General features: G+C 42.9%; 1 protein-coding gene across 4 annotated transcripts in view; it reads right to left on the reverse strand.

The window, feature by feature from the left end:
• Window positions 1–6,618: 6,618 nt before the first annotated feature.
• LOC104522964 (cytoplasmic FMR1-interacting protein 2) overlaps window positions 6,619–12,631 on the reverse strand; it is a 43,782-nt gene continuing 37,769 nt past the window's right edge. For all 4 annotated transcript variants that reach the window (XM_029084356.1, XM_010165393.1, XM_029084357.1 and 1 more), the window contains 4 exons: window positions 12,133–12,227; window positions 7,951–8,189; window positions 7,353–7,500; window positions 6,619–6,786 (listed from right to left, as the gene is read on the reverse strand). In XM_029084356.1, coding sequence (XP_028940189.1) covers window positions 6,619–6,786; window positions 7,353–7,500; window positions 7,951–8,189; window positions 12,133–12,227 — 650 coding nt within the window. The remainder of the gene's footprint in view (window positions 6,787–7,352; window positions 7,501–7,950; window positions 8,190–12,132; window positions 12,228–12,631) is intronic.

The raw sequence follows: 12,631 nt of genomic DNA on the forward strand, positions 1-12,631 counted from the left end.
GTCACAGAAGTTGCATTTGATGGATTTAGCAAGGCTGTGTATGGCAATATGAGCATTAAAAGCCAGGTAGGATTGGCATGGAATTTCCTACTATGCTTAGTCTAGGACAAGTTGAGACTGATAAGAATAAAGCAGGGATGCAACCAATGCCTCTTTTATTGCTTCATATCCCATTTTAATGGGAAGGCTGTAATTAAGGGAATTCATCTCCAAGCTATGACCTCACTAGTTGATACTCCCATCAGATGATTCCTTAAAAAGAACTCATCAGAAATCAGGGAGTCTTCTGTTGCAGCTCATCTTCTAACAATGCAGTTCCTCCTGAAATACTGGTTTCCAGGCCAGAAACCTTGACTGGAATCCAGGGGGTAGAGCAAGACAACTTTGCATGCAAATAACCTCTTTAGCAACATCAAAAGGCTTTTCTTTCCCCTGCTCTTCTCTGCTCATCTCTTCTGGTCTGGAAAAAATTATGGAAAATACTGGGTATCAATTGTCCTGTATTAGAAATAATGGTGGAAGTAACCTGCTAGCAGGTGATGGAAACTTTTGCCCTTGGATGTCTACTAGGCATGGTTCCTGTGAAAACTTTCAGAACAGAGTTGCAATATTCTGCAATGGCTTTGTATATTTGAGGGCTCCAAGGAGCCAGCTGTTTGCTGCTTCAAAGAGAGGGTAAATCCTTCTTTCTGACAGTGACCTGATTGTGCAGGGGTTAAGGGAACTGCCCAGTGTTCAGATGATTGCAGCACTACATGAAAGGATGCTCAAAGCTTGAAAGACTGTACTTTGTTGAGCAGACAGCTTTTAATTCAGTCTGTCTCAAGGTAACCGTGTCTGCAGTGGCTGAGGCTGTCGTTTCATGCTACAAGAGTTTAGACAACACCAGTACAGAGAGTTTCCAAGCCCGTCACACCCATGGTGGGTTCCCACCCTTATACTCTCCTCCTTGTGCCAGTGCACATACCTGTGGGTCTGTGCTGTGGAGCTGCTGAGTGATTCAGGGTCATGAGGCCATAAAACACACCCCAATTCACTTCTCCCAGGGCTGTTAAATATTTTTATCTAGGTCAGTTCAGTGATCCAAGTCACTGTGGCCCCATAAACCATGTATGCTGGCAGAACAGGAATGGTGGGTTGGTGATGGATAGGAGTGGATGTTCAGCGGGCAATGGAGGCTTTAAGGCATCAGAGCAGCAGTGGGTGTCATGAGGTGAAGTGACATGTAATCAGCAGATCATTTGTTTGCAGACCTCTTATCTGCCAGATGTTTGCATCAGAACTCTAAATCAAACAAAACTCGATGTGAAAGGCACTCCTGGCTTGCAGAAGGGCTCACAGAAAGGGTCATTTTGTTATGCTTTTAAAATAATAAAACAATTATTAATGAACTGTTCTTCACATTGGTGAAAGCACCTTTAATCTGAAGATATAAATGTATTTAGAAACACTAGGAAGAAGAATGATGTGGGCCTGTATCTTTGATGCTAGTCCCTGAGGGTTGTTTGTCCAAAATTCAGTGTTGAACCCTGATACTCGAAGCAAGTATTGCTTCTGGCTCCAGGTGAGACCATGAAGCCTGTGAGCGTTTGGCACTTCTTAGGGCTGGTGTTAGTACTGGGGTTTCCATGAGACAGCAGCTAAAATTAGTTTGAAAAAAAAAAAAAAAAATCTTGGTGGAGGAAAGGATGAAAACCAACCAGCCTGGCTGGTATCAGTGGCTGAGTCAGGAAGAAAGTCCTGCTTTCCTCTCTGCCATTCCTCGTTGCAGAACCATGTTGAAATCTTTAAACATTGGGCAACTTTTAACCATCAGGCAAATAGGCCTCCACAGCAGTATGTCACACAGAAAACTGCAGGCACATCATGTGTCCCTTGACTTAAAGCACATCAGAAAGATCAACAGAGCTGCCTGGTCATGGTGTAAAATTCACTTCCAATTTTATGTGAAGAATCATTTTTATTCCTCTTAAGCTAGGAAGCTGTTACCATGAGGAAACCTTGGGAAAAAGCTATGAAAGGCAGCACCAGTTACAGTATTTTGTCCAGAGGTGATGAAGCATAGGTGCTCCCACTCCCATACAGCCATGTCAGTTGTTTCACCCTAATTCCTCAGCTCCCAGAAGGTCTTTTCCCCTTGGTTCCTCCTGCTCCTTCTGCAGTCAACCACCACAGCTGATCCTCAGATGCTTTTAACGCAAATCTAAGAATAGTTTCAAGTGGAAATTTAGAAAAAAATAGCAAGGAGAATCTCCTGGAATAAAAATCTCCCTGTTGAGTTGACAAGGCTTGTAGTAATGTGAGGAAATTAGCTCCTCAGTTTAGTTGTGCTTTGAGTAGGGCCTGTCAAATTCTATTAAAAATTATCTCATAATTTTCCCTCCACCAGCCCTTTTATACTAAAAAAAGTTTTCAAATGGAAGTTTGTTGTGGAAAGATGTTTTTCTCAAAAATAATAAACTTTTTGATAGAGAAATTTCTTTGTTTTGTTGTTGGCCAGAAAGCTTAAATTTTTTTCTTTGGTTTTGACAAAAGCTCAACATTTTTATCAACAAAATGCTGCCATTATTCCTCTTATGTTTTTCTTTGAGTTGGGTGCAGTTAGAGGTTCTCCCCAAATAATAGTTATGGCAACAATGATGACACCACAAGGTAAAGTCTGCCCATTTCATGAATGAGCCCAATTTTTATTTCTCTTCATCACAAAAGTCATCCCACATTTGTTGTACACACTGTTGGTTGCTGTGTTACGGGACATATCACCATGTACCAGATGCTTTATTCTTGCAGAAGCATTTCTAATGGAGATGGAAGCTTCTGTTAGCTGAATTTTAGAACAACAGCAAAAAATAATAATACAAAACCAAAATATCATCTTCAGCTGCATAGCAAATATGGATCAAAAATTTAACACCGTATCAGATCACGAGCGTAAATATACCTCACCATAAATAAAATTAATTGTACAAAATAACTCAAGCAGCTTTTCATACAAATATGGTACATTTGACAAGAGTTTTTGAGAATATTTTCTTGGGTTTTTTACACCTTCAGTTCTTTTTTCTTTTGTTCTCAAACACACATGAACCTACTGGACTGGAGTAATGCAGGAGAAAAAGGACTAACATGTTGTTCAATGCTAATAAGTGCTGTCAGAGTTTAAAAGGAAAACTATTGAAGTGCTGAGCTTCAACTAGTTTGCTTCCCCTTCCTATTGTATCATTGAAAGTCAAGTGCAGCATCATCTACGAAAGGCACGTGCAGTGCCAATACTCACATTTTATAATGTCAAAGCCGGAGGGAACATTCAAATAACCTAGTCTGACTTCATTCATGACACAGGCCATCATTCCTCCCCCTTGTAATTCCTGTATCGAGCCAACAACTTGTCTTTGAAGTAGACATTCCAAATGGTGGCGGGCAAATCCCAGGGAGTTTGCAGACTACTTCAGAGTAAGCAGGAAAATGTAGGCAAAAAAGCAAGTCCATAGTCAGTGGACTTAAAAATATCCAGACAGGGGTCCACATTTCCCTAGGAAAAAAAATTAGGGGTCTGCAGATTGTAAAAGGCTGAAAATTACAGGATTAGAGCCTATCTGCAAGGAAGACTTCCAAACTTGGCAGAAAGTCTGCCTGACCCCGTGGAAACCTGTTACTATTTAGCCCTACTGTTACAAATTTGCTCCCCCTTTCCATTAACAATTATGATATTAAAAAAAAGGACAGGATGAAAAAAAATTCAATTTTCAGTGAGTTTTTTAAAGACCTAACCCTGGACCTCTTTCTCATACACAGTTAAGGAAGGTTACGGAAATGAAGCTAAAGACTATTTGCATCCTTTAGATAATAAAAGGACAGTAACATCAAATCTCAGAAATTAAGACCATAAGATTATTCCTAGCTGGTATCTCATACTACTTGAGCAACAAGGCAAAGCATCTGCATACACTCTACAGTCAAAAACACTTTACATTTTGTTCATGCATTTTGGACATTTTGCTCAAAACATGTAACCCCTCGAAATCTGAAGGGATTTTACATTTTTCCCAGCAAATCTGAGGCAAACAAATAGATTTCATCTACCTGTTCTTTCAAGTACACGCACCTGTGTTTTGCAGGGTTTCAGAGAATTATTATGGCAAAACTACAGCAAAAGAATGCAAAGTGATATTCATGTTTAGGTAAAATATCTCATGACTCACTCCAGACCTAAAAAGATGAAAACAGGCATTTAAATTCACCTTACTATATCCTATTTTGTCTAGGTAGCTGAGACTGGTCTTTGTGGACCAGTTCATCCTTTTGTAGTAACTTCTTGCTCATGCTGGTTTCTGTGAAGACTCCAACATCCCATAACAAGTCAGATGCAGTAGGACATTTAATTTGTGCTGTGCCCAGAGGTGGCTCTGAGAGCCAGACAGGAACTTGTGCCACCTTTTCAGCAACACTTTCATACCAAAATAACAAGCACTTACTATTTAGATCAGGAAAAATAGGATCTTGGTTGGATCTATCTTCCTCATATCTTGTTTTCCTCAAAAAATAAAGTGCTTGATTCTCCTCTTCCTTTTAAAAATATATATCTGTAGATACCCTCACTCCAGTACTGTAGAAGTGTTGGAAGATGATGGAAAACCAGAACTGACATCCTTGGTGGAAGAGTAAATAGAAAGCAAGAGCTGTGCGGTGTCATTGAGTCCCAGATGCTCTTCTGCTGCTCTTCCTCACGACGTGGAGGAAACAATTTGCCTTGCTGGGCTGGATCCTTCCCTGCCACTCAAAGACTTCCTGAGATTTCATTTTACTTTCAGATTTCTGTGCTGCACAATTTCCTCCCTGCAGTTTAAATGTCTGTCTCGGTAATTAAAGGAAACTCAAGGAGTGAAAATGTCCAGCACTTTTAACGTGTGGGGTATTTATTGATTATCAAGAGAGTAGGTGGTGGGCATCTGAGAGAACAAATTCATCCAACTCAGCAAGATCTCCTCTTGCTAACAGTAGTTGCTAGCTGTTGTTTCCTAAGACAAAATACTCCAGCTGGGACACTTCTACTAATTAATTGTATGTTCCCTCTGAAAGAATAAATGCCCAGGCTCTGCCTTTTTAACATCTGTAATAGCATGCAGTTTACAAGGCATGATGAAATGCATGAAAGGAATAGATATTATCACATCTGTATACCATAACAGCAATTATCTGCTGTGACCTGACTAAAGCTGAGAAATTAAAATATTACCAGTGGTGAGGCTAGCATCATTTTCTCTTGGAGAATGTGGTTTGATCTCCTTTACCTTCAAGCTTTGTATCACTTCAATGACACTACTGAGGGGAAGCAGGGAAGACTATGAGTTATGAAATCCTCCTCAAAGTTCCTACTGAATTTGTTCTCAATATCCAGGGATCATAGATTAGCTGAGTGGGAAAAGGAAACAGACTCCAGTGTTCCCTCTGAATGCCTTTAAACCTGGAAAATTCTGGGTATTTTTTTAAAGGTTATCCTGTATTTCACCTCTTCTTAACAATCACATCATTTCTGAGTGCTGGATCCTAAGCTCTGCTGAATAGTCACCATCCGCTGAAGAAAGATACTTGGTTGCTGTGCCACTAGGAATTTGTCTAAAACAAGGGAAGAGAGCATCCCAGAACATACACAAATTACAGACCCCAGCTCTCATCCTTGGCTGAAGAGCAAAGATCACGTATGTTCAAGGTAACTACACTTGCCTTCTGTCAGGACCAGTGATTATTTCCACCCAAATTAATATGTTCAACACGTGAATGCAGCCTTTTCCATAGTCCATAAGAAATCTTGTTTAGTCCATGGAAGATGTGTCTTCAGGGGAGAACCCTTTGCATTAAAATAAATGGATGTCCCATAGCAGGGGAAAAGAGCATTTTCTCTTTCCCCAGCTCTCTGAAGTGCTGAGGAGTTATTTGGTGACTCCATCATTGCTATTCTGAAACCCACATGCCAAAGCTCCCTTTAACAGATGCTAGAAAGGCCGATGAAATGGCAGAGAGCAGGAAGGTAGCCCCAGCCTGGGGCATGCAGCCATCCAAGACCAGCCCAGCACAGCTCCTCTACACCCACCACTCGATCCTCAGGGTGCTGCTATGGGTGACATCCTGACTTTTTCCCCACAAACAGTGAATCAGGGGCTTGTCTTCAGACCCTTGGGCTCCATGGCTGGTGGCATGTCATTGGAGGGGTTGATTTGCCCCATTGCTTCTGTGGTGAGAGTCGGCTTTTGGTGCTGCAGACGTATGGAGCTCTTCTGCCAGGACGCCCACGTTTGGAGCTGACATATGGCTTCAGAGAGATGTGCTTGATTGGATGAATCACAGGGAAAAAACAGACCACTTCATGGAAGAAAAGCACATTTCGCCCACCCACCCAACCCACCCCCAAGTCTGAAAGCTACAAGTAAAACCGATGACAGGGATGGTACAGAAGAACATGCACTCAAACAGGGCTGATGGGAAGATGTGTCCTCGTGTGTAGTAGGCATACCCAGTCTTACTTTGTTGCCAGGTCTCATGCCATCGAGTTTACCCCTCCCAGCTGTTCTGGGTTCAGTCCCGTCTCCCTTCCCAACCCATGCGGGGTCAGTGTCCACACTAGCAGGTGGTGGCCAGCGACTGGTGGATTGGGGGCTGGAAGCAGCGAACATGCTCCACCGTGGAACTATCTGTTTCCACCGACTTCATGTACTTGTTCAGGATGGCAAAAATCTCGTTGTTCAGGATCTGATACTTCCTGATCCTGTCAGCCATCTTCTTCAAGGGCTGGAAGGATGGTGAAGGAGAAAAACAGCAGATGAAGAAAGTCTTATGTCATCTGACCAGCTAGAAAGTACCAATAAATCTGCCCTGCTGCTGAGAAACCTCTGCTAAAGTGAAGCAGCTGTTACCTGTTACTGTTCCACTTAGCACCTCCCAGGGACCAGTGACTCACTTTGTTATAAGGTTTGATGACTCAAGACAGAGTATTAACAAGGTCAGTGAGTGGTCCTAAGATAACTGATCTAAAGTCTAGACTCCCAACTGATTATTGAGAAAGCCACTGAGATCACAGGATGGTTGCTGGAAATACCAGCTTCTCTGCTTCAGCTTCCCAACCCTAGGAGGAAGGGAAAAGCTTTGGGAGAAAAAAGATTTGATTGTTAAGCCAATTAAAACCTTGGCCTCTCTGCTGAGACTGCAGATAGAAATCTCACAGCGAGTGTGCCCACTTTGAATAAGGTTAACAATGCACATGGTTGTCATTTATGAGTTTGAACAAGGCAAGGCAGAAAACAGAGAACTGTGCTGCTTTAGGTCTTTTGGGACCTGAAGGGTGACCTTCAACTTACCACGTTTTTTATTATTTCATCCTTCCCGTCCTGCCTCTGCACCTTCAGCAGGTGGTAGCAGAAGTCAAAGAGGTCAAAGCGCCGTTGCTGTCCAAGGAGAACAATGATAGAGCAACCTGCCCAGTTCAGACCATCTCCAAAGCACTGCCTGGATGGAGGACAGGGTGATGGGGTGGGGCGAGATGACAAGATAGAGTTAGATAAGAGAAGTCCTACCATGGCACCAGGAACTTTCCTTGGTGAATTCCTGGGGAAATCAATTTCAGTCCTACTTCTAGAAAGTGGGTATACATCTAGAGAAATGGAGATACACGGAATTACTGCAGGGTGCATCACAGGGTATGACAGATGAGGACCTAGCCTCTGACTTGGGTTGTTGGCCCATCTACCCATCTCCTTCTGCATGTCACCTCCCTTTACATTGCTCTTTTCCCCAGCTGTTCAAACCTCTCTGGGCATCTCTTTATGTCCATGCACAACACAGTCCTTTCATCAAGGACCCATGTTCCCCCTCTGCCTCTGCACTGGCTGAGGCTGTTGCTGCAGCTGAGGGCATCCCGGGGGCCACTAACTGCAGAACTGGCTGATGGACACTCACTCTGCAGTGAACTCGTTGGTGCCCACGGGGATGCAGTACACAAACTGCATGGCACTCCAGAGCCGGTGAAACTCCACGCACTCGTCCACGTGCATGACCCCGTTCGTCGGGGGTGGCCCGCGCCAGATCGGGTCCTGCAGATAGCTCCTAATTCGGGTCAGGATCACTTCGAACATGGACAGACCACAGCATAACCGCTCCTTGGTCAGCAAGTCACCCTCCCGGGCGATGGCTATTTGCTGAGGAGGAGGAGGACAGCCAAAGAAAGAGAAGTGACAATGTAATACAGACAGACCCTCTCACTGGACTCAATGCTTCCCGGTCTCCCCGGCTCTTTCAAAGTTAACACACATCCCCTGCAAGGTCCAACCTTACCTCTGATGGCTGCTCCCGTGGCACTCCCCGCCAGAGAATTCTCATCCCTCAAATGGAAGAACACTTAATTTTGTGCTTAATTATATTTCACCAACCTAAGTATCTTTTGAAATAACTACGTACATCAGAAAACAAAAGTTGAAGGCAAAGATCTGATCAGAAATACTGATCCTGAATTCTCCTAGCACGCTGTTCTGTTCTGTTAGTGCTACTCAGCGTTGCTGGGTTTAATTTCATGATCTGTGCAGATTATGGAAATAAAGCAGGAGAGAACAGGGACATTTTGCTTCCCAAGACATTGCCATCATCTCTTTAAGATGTATGTAGCCTATGGCTTTCTTGATTTCTTTTGTAGTTAAGGTTAAAAAGCTCTGAGGAAGATGAGAAGCCACCAGAACCTTAATACTGGAAAACCTATGGTTTATAAGAAAGTCAAATAATATATTTTTTTTTCCAGATGTGGAAGCGTTACCTGTGTGGAGAATTTCTGTGACATCCCCACTCAGATTTACATGTACAAATGTGGAATGGCTCCATTAAATAGAGTTCATTTAGCTTTTACACTAGATGAAAATTAAAATAATTTACTTAGTTTCAGCCCCACTGATCCCCCAGAGAAAAAAGGGGGATTTTAAAGAAGGAAGCAGGGCCTCCCCCTGGTACAAAAGCACTGACCCCACTAAGCGGGGCTGCGGTGAGAGCGTGGAGTTTGTTTGCTGCCCTGATATCCTCTTAGCTGCCCCATTTCCAGCAGTATTACTGACTTATTTTTGCAATGCTGCCAAAAATAACAGGGGAAGCGGGAGCTGAGTGCTGTTAGAGCCGTGCCCGTGGCTGTGGGAGGCTCCAGCTCTGCCATGCTCACCCCAGAGCAGCTGCCATGGAGCCCTGGCCCCACAAGGCAGAGCCTTTGACCTCTCTCACCACTTTGGCAGAGGCATGCAGAGCAAGCATGACATTTACTGACCCTCAGGATAGGACTTCCTGGAGCTTTAAGTAGTTTTTAAGCATTTGCTCCATTTCCAGCTGTCCCTGTAATGCTTATAAAAAACATCATCCTGATCAGAATCACAGTGGGGACTCAGAGCATCTGGTACAACCAGCAGGCACATATCCCAGCCAGATGTTAAAGAACATGAATTATGCTTGGTTTACTTGGGTCATTTTTATTCCACTCTAAGAAAACATGTATGTGCTTGCACATCCCCTTTCCTATTAGTTTATGCTGGCAGTAACCTAGAGCATTTTTAGTTTGGTGGCTATTGAAATTAGATATATTACAATTCCTGCTTGTGCCATAATTTCAAGGACGTTCTGGGAACATCAGACTAATTAATGTTCAACTAATAGCAAATATCAAGGGAAAGCTGTATTGCTGTGCAGAGGCCAGATTGGGTCTGGGATCCCTAGATTTGTTAAAGGCAGGAATAATATCACCAGTTTCATGGCACGCACTTGCATATGTTTGCTTAGCAAGTAAAGATTTATTTTATCCAGCTTGTTTTTTATAGCTAAAGGCTGTACACTTTCTCTTTCCTCACCTGCTCCAAACTCTTATCAGTGCAGATTAGTATCTACACACACTAGTCTATGATGGCAAAATGGGGACACAGCAGAAGTAAAGCTATTTCACATATGCATTAGGTGTTAGCATTGCTGTTTGCTAAGATATAGTGATAGAACAGGTACTTTTGAGAACAAACTAGTCCAGTGATCTTAGTATATAATTTCTAAGGAAATCTTAATCTAGAAAGGCATGTATCTGGCTTCTGGCTGTGGTGCCACTCATTTACACACATTCACAGACAGAATTTAGTTCTAAATTTTATCACCCTAAGACCAGTCCTTGACACAGCACTACTACCGTTGGGTAGTTATGTCATATGGTGAAGGCAGCTGGAGAGCTGTTAGTCTTGTGGCCAGGTCTGCCTCAGAGTCTTGGGTCCCACTGATTTCTAAGATCAGGAGAGGAAGGGTGCTTTCAAGATAAATGGTGAAATGATACCACCGTGCTGGCTCAACTACTCCCTCTGTCTTCAAAAGGAAAGGTTCCCATTACTTCCAGTGAAAAAATCAGACTGACCAAGCACTTTTGAAAATCCCTTTCTAAATATACCTATGATCAGCATTAAAAGGGAGAGGATTCCTTTAAGTGAACCACTTTGACCCTCCCTGATTCTTTACAAATCACCTATCAAACAGCTGCTTCTGGATTCCCAGTGCAAAACAATTATTTACAACAATCACTGACAGTTTTCCTGCCATTGCACAAATTCAGTTTTGCCATACCTCTTTTACAGCCTGTTAACTGGCAGGCTTGCAAGAACCATACCCAAAGCCTGCAAAGAATGATAGAGCCCCACCAACTACAGCAGCCTCTGGCTCAGCCCCTTCCAGCATGTAATTATATAAAATACACAGGGCCACTTTTTGTGAGAGGCATCTAACAGGCAACTTCTGCTCAGATTCTGGACAATTGCTAAAAGGCACTTATGTGTTCTGCAGGAAAAAAAAATCCTTTATGGCCTGTGTCCAAAACTGCATTTCCAAAATGCATGTCCAAAACTGCATAAGGAGCAAGCTGAGAAGCTATGGAGGCACCTATAGAAAGTGACTCTTGTGTTCATTTACACCTGAGCTCAAAAAAGATCTGGTACTCAACGGTACCTGTGAGGTGGATGTGGGAACAGTTTACAGAAAAAATAATTTTTAGCAAGACATGAAATACCTTTTGTTTTCATCATCATCATAACTATGGCAAGGATAAGCAACAAGTGGACTCTAATAGCAGATTTCAATGATGATTTTGCATGGAAAGAAGGAGAGATAGAAAGACCAACACAAAGACACAGAAACACAGAGGTGAATTCTTTTTCTCGAGTGTCTCCTTTAAAAGGAAGGCAATGGGAAGTGAAAGAAGTGTCTATGAAGTAAGACAAAGCCTTCAGTTATATGGCCAAATTTCTTGGTTTCATATGGTTTCCAGTGAAGCCAAGTTCAAAATGTCCTTGATCCATCAGAAAAACAAGAAAAAAAAATAACAACTCTGCCTGCCATAGATCTGTCACCACATACAACTGAGCATTCATTACTTTCCCTTGGTAGTAGGTTATAGAAAAAGGGTGTTGATTCATTAATACTTTGAATTAATTTTATCCCATCAACCCCCCTAAGCAGGCAGTAGAAGTTTGGCTATTGATATCAATGGAACTCAAATTTTGCCCATCACATTGATCAATCTACAGAGATATTTTTAACAGTACTCAATTCTGCACAAAAGAGATCTTTTCCAAGCTGAGACCCACCTCAAGAAGACACTTAAATGGAGCTGCAAATTTTAAGCATGTGTTGAAGCTCTAAGCGTTTGCCAGGAGGGAAACCATTCTCAGATGTATTCCTCAACAGGGATGAGCTTAAAAATGGACCACACTGCAGCCCTAAAATGGGATCCCCAAAAGTGATGGAAATTGGTTGAGTCAGGGACAGCTCTGCAAAGTTTCCCCTTGAACCACCCCAGTGATTCTGTATCTTTTTAAAATGAAGAGGAAAGAGATTTTGGAAGCTGTTCATATTCAGAGCTGGCTTCTAGCACAGTTGTCATACAGCTCTCTGCTCTCCAGACTGGAGAGAGCAACACACCATCTCTGGACCCGCTCTCAAATTTCCCTTCAAAGTGTCTGCTAGGGCAAGGATTCTGATTTTCTTGTCTGACTGATGTTTTGAAGGAAAAAAAAAAATCACTTTCCCGAGGCCATCTGGGGACTGCTATGAATTTTCAACAGCCATCCCTTTCAATGAAATCCTTACCTGCGGAGTGCCCAGCCTCTCTATTAAGGGAACCAGGTGAAGTGGGGCATACTTGGCTTCGAGACGCTTCATGCGCACCTCCAAGCGTTCTCCTTCTGTCAAGCGAGCAGCAAACAGTGAAATGAGAGGAGGAAGTGGAGACCCGCAATTTCCGCCGAGTGTGCTCAGAGCTGCCCCCCAGCAACCATCCAACGAGACTTTGGATCAGTGAGCCAAACCGACAGCAAATGAGGGAATCAGTGATGCAGAGAAGGGAGGGATGTGCGGTTGCAGTCTCAGCAGCAGCTTAATCACACATATCTAAAAGCATGTCCCTGTTACTCATCACTCCTGCTGAGACGGACATTTCATGCTGTCATTCTCCAAAGAGGCTGTGAAATGGCTTTACAACCTTAAGGGAACCCCCAAACTGACTAAGGTTTCAGTCTGTAACTAGGCTACAGAAAATGCACCCTTGGCACTTGTTTCCACCTGAATTTTGGCTATATCCACTTATCTA

The sequence above is a fragment of the Antrostomus carolinensis genome, unplaced genomic scaffold, assembly GCF_000700745.2.
Source record: "Antrostomus carolinensis isolate BGI_N321 unplaced genomic scaffold, ASM70074v2 scaffold13663, whole genome shotgun sequence".
Classification (NCBI taxonomy): Eukaryota; Metazoa; Chordata; class Aves; order Caprimulgiformes; family Caprimulgidae; genus Antrostomus; species Antrostomus carolinensis.